The sequence below is a fragment of the Schistosoma mansoni genome, chromosome 1 (assembly GCF_000237925.1).
Source record: "Schistosoma mansoni strain Puerto Rico chromosome 1, complete genome".
Lineage (NCBI taxonomy): Eukaryota > Metazoa > Platyhelminthes > Trematoda > Strigeidida > Schistosomatidae > Schistosoma > Schistosoma mansoni.
In genome coordinates, this window is record NC_031495.1 from 35,878,312 (window position 1) to 35,900,521 (window position 22,210).

The 22,210-nt window shown below is 37.9% G+C and overlaps 1 protein-coding gene across 1 annotated transcript in view; it reads left to right on the top strand.

Annotated features, from left to right (window-relative positions):
- Window positions 1–13,283: 13,283 nt before the first annotated feature.
- The window catches only part of Smp_060480 (putative copine), a gene marked incomplete at its 3' end in the record, with an annotated part of 28,307 nt that continues 19,380 nt past the window's right edge, over window positions 13,284–22,210 (top strand). Inside the window, exons 1-13 of the mRNA XM_018794239.1 lie at window positions 13,284–13,405; window positions 13,443–13,483; window positions 13,521–13,671; window positions 13,708–13,747; window positions 13,780–13,850; window positions 13,885–13,919; window positions 13,958–13,986; window positions 14,020–14,123; window positions 15,163–15,267; window positions 17,018–17,059; window positions 17,810–17,888; window positions 19,982–20,035; window positions 22,102–22,163. Coding sequence (XP_018648672.1) covers window positions 13,353–13,405; window positions 13,443–13,483; window positions 13,521–13,671; window positions 13,708–13,747; window positions 13,780–13,850; window positions 13,885–13,919; window positions 13,958–13,986; window positions 14,020–14,123; window positions 15,163–15,267; window positions 17,018–17,059; window positions 17,810–17,888; window positions 19,982–20,035; window positions 22,102–22,163 — 866 coding nt within the window. The 5' untranslated portion in view covers window positions 13,284–13,352. The remainder of the gene's footprint in view (window positions 13,406–13,442; window positions 13,484–13,520; window positions 13,672–13,707; window positions 13,748–13,779; window positions 13,851–13,884; window positions 13,920–13,957; window positions 13,987–14,019; window positions 14,124–15,162; window positions 15,268–17,017; window positions 17,060–17,809; window positions 17,889–19,981; window positions 20,036–22,101; window positions 22,164–22,210) is intronic.

Consider the following 22,210-nt stretch of genomic DNA (forward strand, 5'->3'; position numbering starts at 1 on the left):
GATAGTTCTAGACGGAATAGAATAAGACTTCACTTAATGGGCTTCCGTATCTTGTAGCAGTAGATCATCGTTGCCTCTAAGTAAGAACCTAGGTATATTTAACGATAAAAGAGAAAAATTAGTAAATTGTAGCGAGATACTGTCTTTAGTCCTTAAGAATATGTCAGGTTTCCTCACAAAGGACTCCCGTTAAGTCGCTTGTACTAGCTCAGCAGGCAGCGAGTTCCAGCATTTGATTAGTCTTAAGGAGTAGAAGGTGCGTCAACAGTGCGTTTTGATGCGTTATAAATCCAGTTTCTGGGTATTACTCCTAAGGTTTTTGTTGGAACTAAAAGTTTAAAGAAGTTTTGAGGACGCTGTAAGTCATAAAAAGGTCGCCTCCAAGACGCATGTACTGTAATGGGTGATGGTTTAATTATTGGGGGCACTCTTCATAGGACTTGGATTTGAGTCTCCGAACTGATTTCGCGGCTCGCCGTTGGAAACGATCCAGAATATCCATATCCCTTTGGAGTGAACGAGGAAATACTATAGCATCGTACTCTAAAGGGGACAAATAAACTGTTGAACATTATGTGGAAGGTTCTTTCGTCACACCAGCGAAAAGTAAAAAATCTGACGATACCTACAGTAGAACATTGTTTATATGGATCAGAAAAAGAAGAGGTCCTAGTACTGATAGCTGGGGGAACCCCATTGGGACATTATGTGGCCTGAGAGAAAGTGAAGTTAACCCTGACTCTAAAATGTCGATTTTTAGATATGAAGTGAGCCAACCAACAAAAGGTGATTTCACACCTAATCGTTTGAGCTTATTCATAAAACATATATGTTGACCCTATCAAAAGCTTTTGAGAAGTCAAGGTATATGACGTCAATCTTCCTCTTGCGATCAAGGATGGTTTTACATTTGTCCACCGTGGTCAGCAGATTAGTCATACAAGAATGACCTTTCCTGAAACCATGCTGTGTGGGTGGAAAGAAGTTTAAGGATAATAAATAGTCGTGTATAACGTCGCATATCAGGAACTTATTAATGTTTTAGTGGATAGAGAGAAGTGGTACAGGTCAGTAGCTTGAAGGTTCGCTTCGTCGAATCAGAATATGTGTGTGTCCGAAACGAGTAGAGCAGGGTAATCCTTCCGGCATAAGACTGTCAAACCTCGTGTCAGCAGTAGGCTGACACCTCGAGGTGTTAGACAATCTTACTGAGTATCATACGGGTTTATCAAGATTGATAAACTCTTGGTTGGGCACTTGATACACCTCCAGGCAAGACCGCACGTATTAGGCTACTCTGCCCCCCATTACCATTTTTCTGCCGTTGCGAAACAAAGAAATGCCGAGTGTTGTTAGTCCTTGGTCCGTGATTTGAGAAGATAGCTATGTTTCAGATATTCCTATCAATGAGTATTAGCTATGCATGACTGAGTTCACACGACTCATCAATTTTACTCGGCAGACTCGTGACATCCATATATAGGCAGTTCATGCATTCCAAATGAAACGCGCCAGCTTCCGCATACTGTTTATCTGAATGAGCAGTCTGTGAGTAGCACAGGCAACCTACCTACACTGGGTTTTCCAAGTTGGCAGCCCCCACCCCTTGCACGTCTTTTCCATGATCTTGACAGTCCACAAGTGGGATAGTCAGCTCCAACTTGCTATTGAGCTTGATCCTTGCATCCTTTGACCTGTACAGATGCATGTAAAGTTCATTTGGCAACCGACTTGGGATCTGATTCTTGATAGTTGAAGTGCTTTCTTATTTAGAAAGGGTCATCATCATTCATTATGAAAGCTGAGAAGCGAAGCAATATACCTAGTGATATGAGTAATCTAGGAATAAAATATAAGGTAATCCCCGTTAATCGTTTACAGAAATGGAGTAAATGTTGGACTTTCTTCTGAGGGAGGCTGCCATCACCATAGCTTTTAGCGAAGGGCCCCATAATTTACCGTTTCAAAACGTCAAGTAGTTCACACGGATTTCTGTGCAAGCTCTTTCATGTTCTGTCTTGAGTGAATGCTCTCTTAAGCAATCAACGAACGTGGTTTATTTGATTTATAACAGATAAATCACTGAAGAAAAATTTTCACGAGTCCTTAAGATTGATGTCGACCTTATTAGTTTTACTGGACGAAACCCTAGCTGGAAGCCTTGGTCATGCATCCATACCAGATCACACTCGCTTACTACGTGCTTCACACCCCTCATAACGTATGGTCAATTAAGGTCACATTCTTCTGTACAAATCGATATAATTCCAAGTGTGTCTTCTGGCTCATTCAGCCTTGACTTCTGATATGACTAGATTTCACATCAGTGATTGTTGGGTTGTCACAAACTAAAATTTCGTCAAACACTGTCATTTGTGCCATCTCTACTGGTGAGGGGTAACGTGATAATAATAATAATATATTTCTGCAAGGGCAGGTGCACGTCATTTTTAAAAGCATGATCCACAAGTTACAACATATACTGGTTCATAGTATGCATCCCAAGCAGGGTTGTTTAGTAAATATAATCCATAAAAGTTGATAGTTCATTCATCTGGTACACAAAATGATACACTGCGAGTCTGTCCTCTATAGTAAACTTTATGTACCTTCAAATGTTACAATATCCATTTTCTGGTCCTCAGTTTTTTCGCATGCTTACATGTTTTGTTTTCAATATATCCAAACACAAACCTAACTTCCTAAAGAGTTAGACTACCGCCTCCCCTGCCTTACAGGCTCATGTAAATCACCAAAAACCCTCAGCAGTGAAGACTGATCGATCAAAGAAAGACCTCAAACGACACAAAACCAAGTTACTGGTCACTTTTATACCCTCACTAGTCTTATGGATCACAGAATGACTAAAGACTATCCACAAAGTCTCAAAGAGACTCGCCATGCATAGGATCTGTCTCTAGACCTCGAGAAACGGATAACCTTAAATGGTATTGATGCCGAATACGTATGATAAATATTCTAGAAATTGCAAGGAAACCTACAGTTTCCCTGGCCCCGAACCCTCCGGCTCTTCGAGAACGCATCGACAGCAAATGTAACGGGTGGGTACGACCGTTTGTTGTATATCGATGATGTGATGAATAGGTTTTATTAACTCCTTGACATTAATCCAGAAGTTACCATGCTTCTTGCTGATTCTATTCTATTTCACTTTTATTCATCTTAATATATGAAGTCTGCTTATGTTCGTATTTATAATTATTACTGTTATTATTATCATTATTGGTCTCTCGACACATTAGATATTTTCTTCACCTCTTCTTGTCCTTCTGAACATATTTTATTCCTAAACACCCAAAGTCTACAATTAAAAACAAAAAACCATATGTTACACTTAAACAAATAAATTCTCAGATTTTTTTATTATTATAATCTCCACAACATATATATATAACATATAGAAATTTATATTTAAATTATCCTTTGCAATTAATTGTGACTATCATAGCATCATTTTAAATTATTATTTTTTTTTGCATTAATGTTTATACTAATACCCGGTTCCACTCTGTATACTGTTACATAAGTCTACACGTATTTATCCGAGTGCAATAAAGGTTTATTATTATAGTTACTATTGTTATTATTATTATTTTTAAATTATTCGTTTATCTCAAAAGTCTATATCCATTACACTATTATTATCATGGTTGTACCCTCTCACTATGTGTTCATTTTCTTTTCTCTCTTTTTTTCCCTCTAAATTAATATTATTCTTAAGATTACGAAACTTTGGATTAAGACAATAATTTGTGTTATGCCGAATCAAACTTATCAGACTCGTTTTATCTTGACTATGTATATACACCTCATACACATTGATTATCTTTTGCACTTAATTGAGACTTTCATAGCATCACCCAAAACTATGACTGCACGAACAAACACTTATTCTAACGTCATATCTTATCGCAACAATAAGTTATTTACTTATTAATTTATTCTGTTTAATTTTATTTTTATTACTCGTTTTTGCTATTGTAGAACATCGACGTTGATGGTCTATGTCGAATGATTGAAGGCCTACTCGATTTAGACGGGGACGGTATAACGAATAAGCTAACTTCGGAGTCACACCTTGCGACCAGCACCTTACATGGAAGTCCCCATCGACGTATCAAGGGACCATAGATGCTCTGAAGACTACAACACAAAGGACGTTATTACAATAATATATTAGTTAAGGTACAACCACAAAAGTACAGAAGCGAAAGTACAACCACTGCTGCGTGGGCCATTCCATGGCGTATGATTGACTGATGCGCGTTGACTATCCCTGACCTTGACTGGGATTGACGATCTGTTCGATGTTCAGTGACATTTCACTGACCCTACACTATACATACATAGTTGTTTATTCTTGTTCTGTGTTAAGATATTTACGTATTCCGCGACTCCTTTATTACTATTTCCTTAGTTTCTTCCTTTCCTTCTTCAAAATCAATTCAAAATTCTTGCCAATTACACAGAACTTGATTTATTATTACTATTCTATCATTAATACTTTATTTTATTTTTCCTTCCTTTCTCAAACATGGCAAATGTAATGCTAACATTATTGAAAATTGTGTATTATTGCATTTTTAAAGAAACCCGAAATGGTTTCTTCACAGCACTTATGTACCCATAAGATGTTTGTGAATAATGATAATAATACCAACGATCTACTACAAGACCCGGTTCTCAATTTACAGGCAGCAAATAGGAAAGTGAGTGCCACATACGGTGAATGGTACGTTTACTTCAAAGTCAGCTTACGCAAACCCTTGCGCAGGATATATGTTGTTGCGGATGTATCTGTGCCAGTCATTAACATGGATCTGCCACAACATCGTTACTTACTGGTTAACTCGAATAAATGAAGGTGAGTAACGTAAACACTGAATTATCTGTTTGCAGAGTTTCATTTCCAGGTTCTGGGTTCCGCCTTATCACAATCAGACACGTAGTCGGCCTGTAAATTATAATAAAACTCGATAAGTGTCATGAACTGTGCAAACCACAATTCTAATTGCGACGTGTAACTAAAAATTTTAGACATCACCTAGTGACTACTGGACTACCAGTACTGTCAACGCGGCAAATAATAGCTCCTGAATACATAAGATCGGCTGAAACTTAATTAAATCACATTATGGATGTAGTAATGATCCTTCCATCAAACACACCATGGGAATCTATGTTGCACACGATCACTGAGGTGATAGCAATGATTAGCGTGGAAAAGGCGATTATCGGTAGCTTAACACGAAAAATGCCCCTGATCACTATCTGTTAACCCGTAGTATCCGGGATAGATCAGAATCCAACGACCTTGTAATCACGACCTGACAGTTGACTAGTGCAGTATGACTGTTTCCCAGAAAATCAGTTTATTTTAGGCATTTGACCGGATCGTCAGGGATATGGTTGATTTCTCCAAGAATGGTATCGTCACGTCTTTCGGACGTTACGAAATTTGACGTATGCCTTCCTTTTTGAGAAATGTCAAGCGAACTTTCCAGTAACTTATCAACGATTTATTCAGAGGTCTTGACTCTTTGCATGCATTATCATCTGATCTTAAGTAGTGAAAAAATCTCATTCCTAACATCTAGGCCTTGATTTTCAAAGACTCCAAAAATAGAGCTGCCGTGAACGTCGAGACACGACAAATCTTAGATTAACCACTCAAATTTCTCGGTCATACAATCGATACTCATGGTATTCTCTCACTACCGAGTAAAGTGGAAGCTGTTCTGAATTAACCAGAACTGACAATGACCAAGCAACTGCGCACATCCGGTAGACTGGACAGCTTTTGCCGACGGTTCTTATCAAACCTCATATTATTCATGATACCATTAAAAATTTTCTTCACGGAAATGTTAAATTATTAAACTGGATGACGACGTTAAGAGAACATATATTCTACAGTGAAAGACAGTATTTCCATTTCATCTGAGCTTGCACGCCAGGACACTAAAACATCGACCAATATCGCCATAGATGCAGTCAACTTGACAATCGTAGAAGTCTTACAAACTAAATAGAGAAAACTTTTCGACCCTATGCATTTTCGTAACAGCCACACGACGCTGCATTGAAACATGATACTAGTGACAAGGAACTAACTGTCATGTTGTATGCTGTACAGCACTTTCACAACTCTGTGTTATGCATAGCAGTTACTCTTTTCGCAGATCATAAAGCTCTTACTCGTCTTCAGACAAATACTCTCCTTCAGAGACTCAATCACTGAACTACATCTCGCAGTTCATTTCCTATATCAAGCATTTTCCTGAGGCAAACAGAGTAGCCATGGATGCCTTGTTTTTATTTGTTCCCTGAGCAGTTTCCAAGAGAACGGACTGCCCAATCTCCAAAGGAGAACACCGATGTTCAGCATAAGTTGTCATTGATAAACCAAAAACTACAAACCAAACTGATGGGAAAAGGTAAAGGAACCGTACATAGCGGTATATTTAATGTCGGGATCGGCACGATCATTCTGAAACAATGCCAACACAGTGTCCTCGACAAATCATGTGAACGTTTGCATACAGGTGTTCGAGCAACCATCAAGCTCATAGCGGGACAGTTTTGCTAGTTCGAGATGAGTAGTGATGTGAATGAGTAGAGGCGCTCTTGTGTAGTCTGATGGAACCATGAGGTTCTTAGGCCCAAATGATGTGTAACTAGCTTACCCACCAATACTTACACTCACCCCGTTCACATCCATCTTCATTTGGTGGGACCCTCAACATAATTCCACGGATACTTTGATCCCTTCACATGTATGGACCGTTTTGCACGATGACCTGAATCAGTACCTACCAAAGATATCACCGCTGAAACAGTGGCTCGCGTCTCCGTCGAAAGGCAGGTAGAAATTTATGGACCGCCCTTCGACCACAACTACAGGTAGTGAATTACTAGTTCGAATCCATACATACCTGATATTACACTGCACTCCTAGAATAAGCTATTAAGCCTGTAACCTATCATTATTCTCGTTTCCTGCCTTCAGCAGATATTTGGTTACGTCTTCAATGTAATGTCAAAATCTCAATGATTCTTTAAAACATGACCTATATGTTTCTATGGAAGACAGGTTAAAGTGTCTTTAGGATGCTCATGTATGTGAACGTCTTCTTTACAAATAATTGGGAAGAAACTTTAGCTGCATATTCTTTTATCTGTCGTATAATTTATTCCCAAATAACAGTTTGTTACATGAGGCACGACAGTTTACAGGCAGGATCAAATGGTTACAGAAGTTACAATTTTCACTGTAGTAAACTACTCAAGTGGGTTGATATATTATAAGATATGTGTAAATGATTTTAGTAAGAAACGTATTGTCAACACCACAATTGGCGCTCTTCATGAGGGTTGCGTTGCGAGATGCAACTTATGGTCGAGAAGAGATCCATATGAAGTTGGGCGCTTCTAGAAACCGCAATATTATATTCCTCGGGAATATCTGAGGCTTTAATAATGGTGCAGGACGAAGTAGCCCGTTCCATATCTATTTTCGGTGGCATATCTCAAGGGTGCTGAAAAGGACTGTAAGAAAAAGAAAGGACGAGAAGCAGAGCAGTCAACGTTCATGGAGGAATAGTTAAGGTATGGCTACTTAGTCTATTTCTTTGTTATGAGGGACTTATTAAGCAACAGCATTCAAATATGTTAAAGTAAATAAGTGTAAACAAGGTATGAGCGGATAAGGAACTTTATAAATGAAGGGGGAGGATCAGGAAAACGCAGAGGCTATGGCAAAATATATTGGGGCAGTTTTCACTCAAGAACCTCTTTCAGACGAAGAACTAGACCCAAATAAAAAGCCAATAAACCATCTGTTCACCGTGGAATTGAATCGAGATGATGTACTTAAGGTTCTTAGCACCTTAGACACGGAAAAGTCGAAAGGACCGGATGAAGTACACCCCAAAATACTGAGACAAACTGCACAATATACCGCAGCCCCACTAACTGTGATATTCAATGTCACTTGACCAAGGTATGTTACCTACGGACTGGGTGCGATCGTCACTCCAATACATAAAACAGGACCAAGAAAACTTCCATCAAACTACAGACTCGTCAGCCTCACCAGTGTCGTAGTTAAAATACTTGAAAGAATAGTCAAATTGGCCATAATGACATTCGTGTAAACCAACAACTTGTTAAACAGCGAACAACATGGTTTCAGAAAAGATTAATCTTGCACAACAAACCTTCTTATAGCAAGAGAGCATTGAACAAAACCTCCAGGCAACGGAAAATCAGTGGAAGTCTGCATTGACTTCAGCGAAGCATTTGACAATGTGTCAACAAATGAACTGCCATGGACCGGAAAATCTTGGTATTGCCAGACCTCTCCTAAAATGGCCTAAGAATTTCCTAGTAGGTCGTAGACATGAAGTAGGAATAAGTTCGAAGTGCTACACCTGGAGACCAGTACTTAGTGGAGTCCCTCAATGTTCTGTTCTAGGATCTTTACTCTTTATATTGTATGTAGATGACCTCCCAAGTATAGTTGAGTCCCCAATGCTATTATACGCTAATATAAAACTCTGGCGAGAAATAACGGGAGATGCATTTGCACGAGCACTTCAGGCAGACCTAAATATTGTGATTAACTGGACTAAAGAGTGGCTAATGCCTATCGACGCGTCAAAGTGTGTCTACGTACACTTTGTGGATACAAAGGTAAATAGGTACAACATAGGAGAAGTGCCTGTACTCGTGGTCCGGTCTCACATGTATCTTGTGGTGACAGTGAGTCATGACATTAAGACCATGGTACGTTGTGGAGAGGCCGCAACTAAAGGGTTTAGAACCGTCTGGGCTTTAAGATGGACTTCACTAAGTTAGATACTACCATGTTCAGTATACACAACCTTAGTGAGAACTAAGCTTGAGAACTCAGTTAAGGCTGCGAGCTCCTGTTTAAAAAGTGACTCGGATATCTTGTAAAAAGTTTAGGGGGCAGCTACCCATGCGATTCGAGTACTCTGGGGTTTACCATACAAAGAGCGGCTTGAAAATCTAGACCTGTTTACTCTGTCTTATAGTAAATTAAGTGGTCTGATTTTGATGTATAGAATACTAAGGAATGATTTTGGTCCTAATATATTCCCTTTCTTTCCTCCCACTAGAACGAGACAATTCAGAGGACATAGCAGACGAGTAGAAAAGCCCAGAACGAACAAAATACAACTGGTATACAGGCTTCACATCAAGTTGGACTGAGATGACTACGAAAGGATCTATAAACTCCTTTGATGGTAGGATACTGGTAACAATAATGGAGCATGCATTAGTACAGCATGTATCCGAACCTACATGTTTTGGTGTAAACCAAGGTTCTCTGTTGGACATGGTAATCACTCATGAGACTGAGGATATTGCCAAACTAAATATTCTTCCCCCGTTAGTGAATAGCGATCACACTGCTTTATCATTCGCGTTTAGAGCTAGTGGCATGATATACTATCAGGTCAAGCCTCCCCCAAACATATGGAGAGCTAACATATCGGCCATTCAGGAGTGTGCTGCTAAGATTGATTGGTCAGTAGATACTAACTCATCGGTTGAAGAGGCACGGTCTACATTTAAAGGCAAGCTTAGTTCAATCACGTCCTCATTCGTACCATGCTTGTTACTACGTAGACCGAATAATAGTCCACCATGGATAAATAAACAAGTCAAGAAGCTTCTTAGACGTAGGAAAAAGCACTAGAATATGTTCATCTCTACTGGTTTAGAACAGTACAGATCCAGTTATTGTAAGATTAGGAATACTTGTAAGGCATTGCTTAGTAAGACTAGACGGTCATATGAAAAACAATTGGTTAGGGATTGTAAATATAACCCAAAACGGTTATTCTCATATATGAAGAGGCGAACTCAGAGAAGTGATGGACTCCCATCACTTATGGTACAGGAAAATCCGTTAATATTGACAAGAAATGATATCGAAAAAGCTGAAGCTTTATTGGAATATTTCAGTCAACTTTTTACTATCATTAATGAGGAACGACCACCTATTCATTGTGGTCGTGGCGGCTTGTTGATGGGCCCTGTAGTTATTAAGTAAGATACTATCTTAAGACTACTTTAGCATCTCAAACCTGATAAGTCCAGTGGTCCTGATAATATTCATCCTAGGATTATGAAAGCCCTATGAAATTTAATTGCTGAACTTTTAGCGATACTGTTTGATATGTCCCTGCTGCAGCCCAGATTACCCAGAGACTGGAAAGACGCGATAATTAGTCCGGTGTATAAGGCTGGGAGTAGAGGTTTAGTTAATAACTATCGGCCTGTCAGCTTAAATAGTGCAGTTGTAAAACTAATGGACAAAATTATTCGGATGGCTGTTATAAACTATGCGGAAGGACACGATCTTTTATCCAAAGAACAACATGGTTTTCGGATGGGCCTATCATGTTTGACAAATCTTCTTATTGCTGAGGCAAAAGATCGAAATATTCCCGTAGATGTGATTTTCATAGATTTATGTAAAGCCTTTGATAAGGTCTCCCATTCTGGTCTAAAGTTAAAACTGGAAAGTTTTGGAATTCATTGTACGGTTATAGACTGGATAAGTGACTTTCTGCATGACAGGAGACAAAGGGTAAGAGTAAATGGAGCCCTCTCATCGTAGGAACCTGTAAAAGTGGAGTTCCCCAGGGCACAATCCCCGGTCCTCTTCTCTTTTTACTTTACGTAAGTGAATTAACAACTGTAGCTAAGTCATCCGTCCTACTCTTCTCCGATGACATAAAGATTTGGAGACCCATATATAGCATGTCAGACAGAATAGTATTACAGGATGATCTCAACTCATTAGTGGCATGGATGGACGTGTGGTCACTGGAAGTGAATCCTAACAAGAGTGTGCTGATGCAACTAAATAACTACGATGATTCGTATTACTACACAATATGTGGATTTGTGTTAACCAAAGTAAGAAATTATAAAGATTTAGGAGTTGTACTAAGCAATGACCTCAAAACAACCAGCCACTGTAAGGCTGCTGCTGCAAAACGCTATAGGGTATTATGGTCTATTCGTAGAGCTTTTCAGTCCTGACTTTTCCTTCTGTCAAGGACTGATAATTTGAGAGGATATTCGAAGAAAGTCCAAAAACCGGGATCAAATCGCCTACGTCGGGAGTTTCGTTTCTTGCACCGAGTAATGAATTACTGGAATTCTCTACCAGAACACGTAATATCAGCACCTTCTGTTGATATATTGAGAACGAGATTGGACCTCCACAGTGTAACAAACTGCAAGGATTAATATAGGTTAATAGACCTCCTATCCTCATTACTGAAGAATGAAGTCATCAACCTTTTGGCTGAACAATACTCCCAGACATTCCAGCTGACCCACATCAACTATACTGACGAAAGCTTCACCTGCACCTGTACAGGACGTTCCGAAGTGGACCTGAGTGCTGACCTGGTGCTCCGTAAACTGCAGCACCTAAGAAAAGACACTTCTCCTGGTCCGGATATGGTTCATTCCGCTGTTTTGAGGGAAGCAGCTTCAATCCTGGCGACACCACTTAGCGTGATGCTTGCACACTCGCTAAGCAGAGGCAAACTACCGGAAATTTGGAAGCTGGCCCACATCACACCAATTTTCAAAGGAGGCCGACGCAGTGAACCCTCAAGCTACCGACCAGTGGCCCTTCTCTCCATACCTTCCAAAATTATGGAATCCCTAATATACGACGGTATACAAGAATACTTATCATCCTTAAAGTTCTTCTCACCTCAACAGCATAGTTTCAGAAAAGGTCATTCTTGTATGACCAACCTGCTGACTGCGGTGGATAGATGGACAACCATCCTTGATCGCAAGGGGAAGGTTGACGTCATCTACCTGGACTTCTCAAAAGCTTTTGATAGGGTCTACCACATATGTCTTATCAAGAAGCTTAGACGATTGGGTATAAAACCTCCTTTGATTGACTGGCTCACTCCATATTTAGCAAACCGACACTTTAAGGTCAGGGTTGACTTCAATTTCTCTCAGACTATGGAATGTCCTAATGGGGTCCCCCAGGGCTCAATACTAGGACCTTTTCTCTTCGTGATCTACATTAATGATCTTCCTCAACAAGTTTCATCTGACTTATTGCTTTTTGCTGATGATGTGAAACTTTGGAGAGAGATACGTAATCATAATGATATACTAGTACTTCAGGAGGGTCTGATCCGACTTCAAAGTTGGGCAGACGACAACGGACTTACCTTCAACACTTCAAAGTGCAAAGAAGTCCGTCTGAGACATGTTGCAGACTATAGCTATAACTTAGGTAACTCCCCTCTAGAAGTTTCCCAAGTCGAAAAAGATTTAGGAGTGTCGGTACCCTATGACCTGAAATCGTACGCGAACTGTGACAAAAACGCCTCTCAAGCAAACCTTGCACTGGTAACATTGAAGCGCATTTTTGGCCAGTTTGACGGTAGAACCTTCCACATAATCTTCAACAGTTTTATTCGTCCCCATTTAGAGTACGGAAACATAGTATTTCCTCCCTCCCTCCAAAAGGATAAGGACACTCTGGAACGTATACAACGTCGAGCCACGAAATCAGTTCGGGGACTCAAATTCAAACCTTATGAAGAGCGCCTCAAATCACTTAACCTTTACCCGTTAGAGTACAGGCGTCTTAGAGGTGATCTTCTTATGACTTACAGTGCCCTTAATACTTCTGGTCATCCCCTTAAACATCTTAAGCTTAGTCATAACAATAACCTAACAGGTAACACCCAGAAACTGGAGACTCAACATAGCAGAACAGACAGTAGACACAACTTCTACTCCTTAAGAGTTGTCAAATGCTGGAATTCGCTGCCGACTGAGCTAGTCCAAACGACTTCCCAGGAGTCCTTTAAGAGGAAACTTGACTTATTCTTAAGGACTAAGGATAACATCATTATGATTTACCAAATTCTTTTTTTCCTCTATTATCGTTGATATACCTAGGTTTTTGCCTGGAGGTATTGGTGATTCACTGCTACCAGACACGGAAGCCCGTTAAGCGAAAGCTTCTTCTATTCCGTCCTCAACAATTTGAACCATTTGAACTTGGAACCTGTTATCCGCAGCGGTGGTGTTCGCGCCTTCAATTGACTTGTTCAAGAGAAGACTGAAAACTCACAAAAGCACACTAGAAAAGGAATAACGTAGACCATAGGCCTTCTGACCTTACTACACAAATCTGAATTAGAGTATGAACAACCTTTAAGGCGCTGGAACCAAAATGTGCGTTTTAGGTGATGCGTTAGTGTGTGGGCTATGGAAAGCAGTATAATCGTTGAGATAATATGGATCAAGATATATCATATTCAACCACCGTTGAACTTTCGATAGCCTGCAGGTGGGTAAGAATGTATGGGGGCTTACAAAAATTCTAGAAATTTGTGCGACACTGGTGTTTTGTCGAAACCTGACCCACGTGCGTTTTGTTCATTCAGATTTAATATCTATTTTAGTTGTTGTTGTGTTTGAAAAATCTTTTCCCGATAATCAATGGGTTGAGTTAGATAGGACGGAAATCATCCATAATCATTTAAATCCTGATTTCGCTAAGAAGATTGTCATGGAATATCATTTTGAGGAGCAACAACGTTTAAATTTTGTTGTGTTAGTTTTCTAGTTTTTTTTTTAGTAAAATTTTAGATATGGTGTCGATTGGAAGTCAGATAAGTTGGAAAAACATGTAAGCAATTTCAGGTTTGCTTACTATTATAGGATTTTCTTGGCAATTGCGAGACAACTCTTGGTGAAATTGCTTCTTCTGGAAAAATAAGTAAATTATTAAAGTAAGCTTAAGTTTTCTTTCTGTCATTTGTTAAGAAACGGCCCTTCGAATGATTGTGGGTCAATTATTAGTAAGTATCTCTTTCATTCTGATCAAAGACATTTTTAGTTTCTGCTGAGGAAGTTTCTTCTTGTAAAGTAAGCTACTTTTTATCTCATTTACTTTCGGAGGATGAATTGACGCTTGACATATCTGGGAGGACGCTAGATAAAAAGGACATATTTGGATCATCTGACCCTTTCCTCGCATTTTACAGGGTGAATGAAGATAGAAGGTAAGCAATAAATAAAGAACATGACAAACTTATCACACTAGTTTTATTAAGTAGGTCATTTGAATCTGCCTTTCCAAGGAACTACTGAATTTTAAACAAGTTGATTTTTTCAGTGGTGACATCATTTATGTAACACTGAAGTCTGGGCTTATGTTCGTAAATGTTTAGGGCTGTTTGTTAGAATCGCTGTTTTGAAACAGGTTCTAGTAACTCCTAAACATTCTGGGGGTTTCAGGTGGCCCATTGCAGAGCTCTACTTTTTACCACTTGTACTTTTGGTGATTCCAATTATCAATCATTTTGTGATATAACACTTTGGATCGAACAGTGGTTTTTTGACTTTCAGTCTGTTCAATGACCACTTCATCGTTAGTCTTAGAAGGCATATAACCAGGACTTATAACATTCTCAGACAGTTTGAGACTGGACTAAGTATTGATCCAGCTGTAATTTTGTAAAGTGTTCTATGCACAATAGACCGTTATTTTCAAAAAAGGCTGCATTACTAGTAAGCATTCATATTCAAGCTCCCTTTTTTACTATTCTTGCGTGCACTGTCATGATTTATCCGTTTGAATTGACTCAACTACATGCTCAGCATTTAGGGGTAGACGAATGGTGCGTCCTGATCACTTCATCTGTTGTAATTGTCAGTCATTGAATGTTTTGTCCTTTCACATTCTCATTTAAGAGTCCATAGTTATCTAATCTGCTGATGTCACTGATTTTTTTGCTACATGGGTTGCTTCGAGTTTTTTGGAGGGACTGTTATGGTGCATCCCAGTTTGGTCTCATGATGTATCAGGTTGTATTCCTGGGTTCTTATGTCTGTTTTATTAGCGACCATTGATTTTCAAATGCTGGTAATTCGTAATAATTTAAGGTGGATAAGTGACTGTAGATGTCATTAGCCGTTGTATTGTATTTGCGGCATTTTACCGTCTACGTGCTTATGCTGTGTGACGAGAATCTAATTATTTTTTCCAAGTTTTTGACTAATCATATTGTGTTTAAATTTATCTTTTTGACTACCAAAAAGTCGAACAGTCGTTTACAGAACAAAAGTGATAAGAAACACATTGAATCCAAACTGGGAGCAGATGATTGTACCACTAAGGCTTTTATGTAATGGAGATCATGACAGGTAGGTTTTTTTCTACTTGTTTTGTATTTGCATACACTACAAATATTAGCTGTATGTTTCTTTCCAGCTGATTCTGCAAACTTACGACGCTTATGTCTTTTTGTACCCTTACATGTACTGTATAATAACAACCTCTTCACTGGTACTGTTTAATATTTTGAACTGCAATAGTTTAGACAGTAGATGTACATCCACTATTAGTCGCTGTTGAGCGAAATCTGGAGGCGATATATATTTCCAACCACCAATTACCTTGGCACTTAGTGCTGGCTGTCATGTAAATGTGTTGGAAGTTAGTGGTGGGAGAATCCACAGGTAAAGTCAGGACATATAAGTATCGATTCCTAGTCCAAATCATATTGGTAGGTGTGAATCTCTTAGTTGGAAAGCACTCAGTACTCGTATTCAGTAATTAGAAACATCGAATATAAGACCAAGGTAGTGATATCACAGGATAAAATTCTAACTGTAGCTTCGGTTAGGCAGCGAACATAAATGGATACAGGTACATCCAGCTGACGAGTCTCAAATAGGAGGAAACGCGCGTCCTGGATTCCACTGCTAGCCACTCTCCATCTTTGCTTATTGATGTAAAAGGTTTGGGTAAACTCATTATGTTCCATGTGATTCTTTAATTGTGTAGCTTTCACACATTCCTAATTGATATTTTTTCTATGGTGGTTCATACGATGCCCTGGTAAGGCCAAAGGTGAGGAGAGTCAGCTCTCCCTCTCGAAATGCCCTCACATGGCCACACGTATTCAGCCATTGTCGGGGCAGCCCTACTCACTGCCCTATTGCGGTGGGGGTGTTGTTTACAAAATTGAGAGGACGAAAAGCGGATGTCCGGCGTTTTGACGGGGTCGGTGTGCACGGAGGATTTATCCAGGGGAGTTGGAAAACCCTGATTCCAAACCAATGGTGCACGTGGACTTCATTTCATGTCCATGGCTACACATAAAGGAAAATCCGTTATTGAACACAATTAAAAATGGAATTTTCCGAAAACATTTTTAACATTTATGTAGACTTATCTACCCAATACTTAGGTTTGAGCCACACCTCGTGTGAGGGCTACTGATCAGTTAACATAAGCATCACTTTAGTTATGACTAGATATATTCCCATTGATGAGACTAACAGTTTGTTTCATAAAATGAATTCATGCGGAGAGATAAACCTGCAACAATCCTTCAACAAAGTTATGCAATCTTAATCTACTCGATAATTTTTGTTCCGTCAGTCGTCTTGTATAATGATACAACAGAAGGTTTAAAATAAGACTGTATACATGATATGAATTCTAGATAGTAGGATTCTGTTTGTAAACACTTCTATGATGATACTGGAGAATGAAGAAATAACTAATAATTGTAAACACCTTGGATGGTGAGTTTATTTGTACACCCGGTGTTTTGTAAGTTCGGTTTCTTCTTTATCTCGGCTGAAGAAATCATTTCCCAGACTATCACCACCATCTCTCTTCTCGTTTCACCCAATAAATATAATAGCTCATAATACTACGTAATATAACTATCGAAAAATTTCATCCTTTTATTCTAATATTGAACTGTTTCAGAAATACTCATCTATTATGTGTTCAAATGTTATATAAACATTCAAATGAATTGGGACCACTTCAAACTGTACATAAGGTTGCTCTTGATCTATACACATTGTGCTTTGATTGGTTTTCTTTTGACCAACTTTTGATCGGTTAGCTTTTACTTATTGTTTTGTCGCTTTTTAGACCAGTGGTCATTGCTTGCATTGACTGGAACAGGAGTGGAAGGTAAGCGAACCTATTTACTAAACATATATTAAATCTCGTAAAAATAACCCCTCGATAGAACTGGGAATTATGTGTTGTCACGCGTAATGAGTATGGCGTAGCTATGGGATGTAGATGTTTCGCTTATCATAGTATCCACCCTCGACATGTTAAAAAGTGGTTTTATACGCCTTTGTAGTGTATGTTGCTATGTTAAGCCTATATACCTTATTCTGGGTTTTGGACAGGCCAATTTATCTATTTTTCCTGAGTCACGTTTTGACCTTATCAGTTATTCGCTTATTAGTCTTGACTGTTTTTACATGAGCGTATGTGTGTACGCCTCTTATCCTATTCATCCCATGTCTGTAGCTTATTTTTATCTGGTGATAAATATTGATTAACGCTTGATTAAATTGTTCTGGCTCACACGCGATCTCCACTGCACGTCATTTCTCTTCATTCCTCTGATTATCTGTTCAAATCAATGAGTGTACAAAATATACGTATTCAAAAATCCATTCTCGTATTTGACTTATTTTAGTTCCGTTATACACTAACGCAGATTAAGTCGACAAGAATAAACTATAATAGTCAGGATGTTTATTTCAATAACAATCATTTATACCATATAACGGGAGTCAGACTACAGAACCTTATGTATGTGGTATATCAGCATAACAACGTAAGGCTCTTATTGCCATTTTGTTTGTTTAGTCTCGGTTCATTGTACGTGTCTAATTCAATGCAAATAATATTATTTCATTTTAGAGAAAGTTTGATTGGCGAAATTACTACATCTGCTAATGAATTGTTAACTATGTTTAATAATGGGATATATTCACTTGATGTAAGTAGTTATCTAATTGACAGAAATATATATTTACCAATTTATGCTTGCTAGTACGAGATGAGTGATAGCAGGGATTTTTACGTTTTGTTTTTATAGTTTGGATTTTTGTCACAATCAGGGTAATCAAACAACAGGAAGGTATTTATTTGTTCTTAATAATTGTCAAGATTCTAATCTCAAATAAATTAGATCTAAATTTGTTTCGAATGCTATTTTTTTCTGTTTCAAACTAAGTGGCTAGTGAAATTCTACAAATCCTTTTTTGAAATTTTGAAGTTGGTAATTTTCACTTGACAGTTATGTTTCTACCAGCCGAAGAGTACATTTCGACTAGATGATGAAGTAGAACAATCCCGGAAATCTTATATCAGTTTGATTCTCCTGGCTCTAACACAAGTTGGTTGTGATAAAAAAACACATCAGAAACAAAACTAGAATGTCAAATAGAGGATGGATAACACTGTAGTAGCGAAATGACTATGATTTATGGGACTAAACACCGAAATTACAGAGTTTCCTAGTTATTTCATTTAAAACAACCCTTATGGAGGGAGCCAGATTTACCAGCTTCGTAGCCAGAATTGTCTGTTATCGGATCTGCTTCAAGGTGCGAAAATTAGCGACGCTAATTTTTAGCCCTCCTATCCCATACACACGAACAAATACAGACGAAGTCAACTAATGTAGCAGCAGCCTCTGCATCAATAGGCCTCAACATACACAAAGGAAAAAGCAATATCCCAAAGCACAACACAGAGAACGCCAAGCCAGTCACATTTGATGGTGAAACTCTGGAAGATGTGGGAACATTCATGTACCTGGGAAGCATCATCGATGAACAAGGAGGACCTGATGCATATGTAAAGGCGAGGATTGGCAAAGCAAGAGGTGCATTCCTACAATTGAAGAACATATGGAACTCAAAACAACTGTCAACCAATATCGAAGTCAGAATCTTCAATACAAATGTCAAGACAGTTCTACTGTACGGAGCTGAGACGTGGAGAACTACTACAACCACCATCAAGAAGGTACAAGTATTTATGAAAAGTTGTCTACGCAAAATACTCAACACTCACTGGTCGGATATCATCATCAACAGCCTTTTATTGGAGTGGACAAACCAGCTTCCAATTGAGGAGGAAATTAGGGAGAGACGTTGGAAGTGGATCGGAAATACACTAAGGAAATCACCAAACTACATCACGAGGCAAGCGCTAACTTGGAATCCTGAAGGGAAACGGAAAAGAGGAAGGAGAGAGAACACATTACGTCGGGAAGTAGAAGCAGATATGAAAAGGATGAATGTTAACTGTAAAGAATTACCTATGACAGAGTTGGGTGGAGAATGCTGGTGGGCGGCCTATGCTCCTCCACAAGGGGTAACAGGCGTAAGTAAGTAATTTTGAGCGATGAATGTGGCTTCAGGCACCAAATTCAATCTCAGCTTTATTTATTTATTTATTTAATTACATAAATATTGGTACAAAGGAGCACCAGATATGTATGCGCCACACAAATCTCATTTGATTTGTGTGAGGGCTTTGATACTGCTCGTTGGTAGTAGTATATTTCAAGATATTCTGTTATGTAAAGATAAATAAAAATAAAACCACCCATTGCTTCTTTTTATGACCCGAATGAATAATATTAATAACTGCAGGTCATTTAAACAAATCATCAACGCTTACTGTACATATGGTAACCTGAACTCTAGATATGCTTCTCTTTTATTTGAGACAAGACTGGGTATTGATTTTTTGGTCTGAAACGCTGATTCATCCAAAACATGTCCTTTTTTCCTAGATGCTCACTAGGACTTTTGGTTCGTAAAATTTAGACTGGCGTTTGGTAGATTCAAGTGCTTTTATAAAATTACAATTTCTTCTGCTTCATGTGTTTAGATGATAAGTTAGTAAATCGCTTGTGACCATTATATTTAGAAATAGAATTATTTTCAACTGTTTTGATCATTTTGATATGTTTTCTACCCATATTAAATATTTTTAATTTATTATTATATTATGGGAGTTCCTGTCTGTTGAACTCGTAATGTATTCCTTTAAATTTGCTTCATATTTATTTATTAGCTTATTAATCCTCACAAAGCTAAAAGGCATAAGCATTACCAAAATTCTGGAACTGTGAGTTTTGTATGCTTTTATTTGTTTAATGTACAAAATCCCGAAATGTTATATTGTTAATTGTAGTTCTTGATGAACACTGTAAACATAATATTCTAATTAATGATGTGAACAACCAGTTTCTTATTCACTTGATCAAACACGGTACATTACGCGTTCCCAATCATTCGAAACTTTTCAACCCTAAGGAGATGTGATAGGTGAAAATCACACTCCAAGCTTTTTCCACAGGGGTCGATAACGTTGGACTGATGGCTAAGTTATTAGAACATTTTACTCACGATCGAGCCCTGATCTATCTTTGGTATTGGTACTCGATTAATATCACTAGCTTTCATTAAAAAAATGTGTGACTTACAGTTGAATGCAGTTATTTGCACTTGGTTATCGAGTTAAAGTTATTAACTGTCATGTCACTTAAAACTCATTTTAATAATACAGGAAAGTATCGGTGACATGTTTCACACCTACGATTGTGTCAACCAAATTAATTTTTTTAGTTTTTGTGAGTCCATCAAAGTTATTAGTAATTACCATTCTGGATAGTTCATTTCCATTTTCTTAATGTATTGCTAAAAACATTTCAATATGATAAATGTTACAACTGTTTTAATTTCAAAAATAAAGGAACGCTGCAGAATAACTGTCCGCTTACTGACACCATTAAGAGATTTTAGCTCCTAACATCTTGAAGATTAATTGTTTTTCACTCTATTCCGTAAAATCCAAATGTTGTTAAGATTCTTCCAGAGAGCTGTAGAAGGCTGATATTTTATTCGAAATTCATAGGTCAACAATCTTTTATGTAAACGTTCCACTAAAGATTTTCGAATCATATTGCATTTATTTATAGGTTTCTTTCCACTTAAAGATATTCAAATTAATCCGCAATCTTGATAAAATACTGTGCTTAAAACTTTGGTAGCTTTTGTTTCATTCTTTACCTGTCTCTAGATTATTAAACTCTTGTTCTCAGTACATTGTTTGAAAAAAGTAACATCTTTCAAGGAGAACAAACATAGTCTACAAAGTACCACTAGTTTAATTCGTTGAACGATCAAATTGCATTTACATACGATAAAAACAATATCTTATCGATTGATATCTTAAAGATAGACAACTAACTAATCGTAGCCAGAAACAGCAGTGTATTAGGAGAATCATGAAGTTATTAAATAACCCATATTATCAGATACCTAAACTTTGCCATAGAGAGTCAGTTTATCGTAATAAAACGTTATCTCTATTATTCATGCCACTCAAAGTTGATCATTTGGTAGTGATATTTGCTTCAATAAATTTTGCGAAAGCGGAAATGCAACAAAAATGAGCCACACAAATTCTTTGCTGATCAACTTTTGAGAAAATGTCTTAAAGAACATCAACACATCATTTTACATCACTCGTAAAGGGGACAGCTGCAAGCATTGATTAGAGTGGATTTAGAGATAAATCTGCTTGGAGACTGGTAAATGCACTGATATCTGTTCCGTTTTTTACGAGTAGGTCAACGGTTCATAGCAGACAGATACAGTGTTACTGAACATTATGAATTCAGTCAGTATTAAATGTACAACTGTCAAGCTATTATACTAATTTAATTCTTGTGAAATTATATCTTCAGACATCACATTTATAAATATTATAACTGGTTTCTGTACCATTACAGCCACAACCATATAGTAGATATTTGTCATCTTGTTAGATTACTCTTTTCATTCAAGTTACCGTTTGTTAATATAGCTTTTTCTATTTTACTGATACAAGAAGCGTTCATTTTGGTTGGAATTGTCGCCACTGATTGCAGTTTACATCTGTAGTGTATTTTTATCTTATCAACTTATGATATATTTAAATCTGACATCATTAAAATCCATGAATTCTATTCAGTAACTATGCTTCTTTTTGTTCTGTAATTTCGTTCTTCTGCGTACTATAAAATTATTTGAAACATACTACTCTTGTTTATATAATTCATGTAAAAAGAATTTTCATTAGTCGTTTGATTATCTTTACAACTTAACACTTATTTTTGTTTCTCGGATTTCTCCACTGTTTTTCGACAGCTACATTTGAATTTGGTCAGGATCGAAAAAGTATACAGCTTTCTGGAATATGTTCAAGGAGGGTATGGGTTCATTTTTTCCGAAATTAATTATTTTGATAATGACAAAA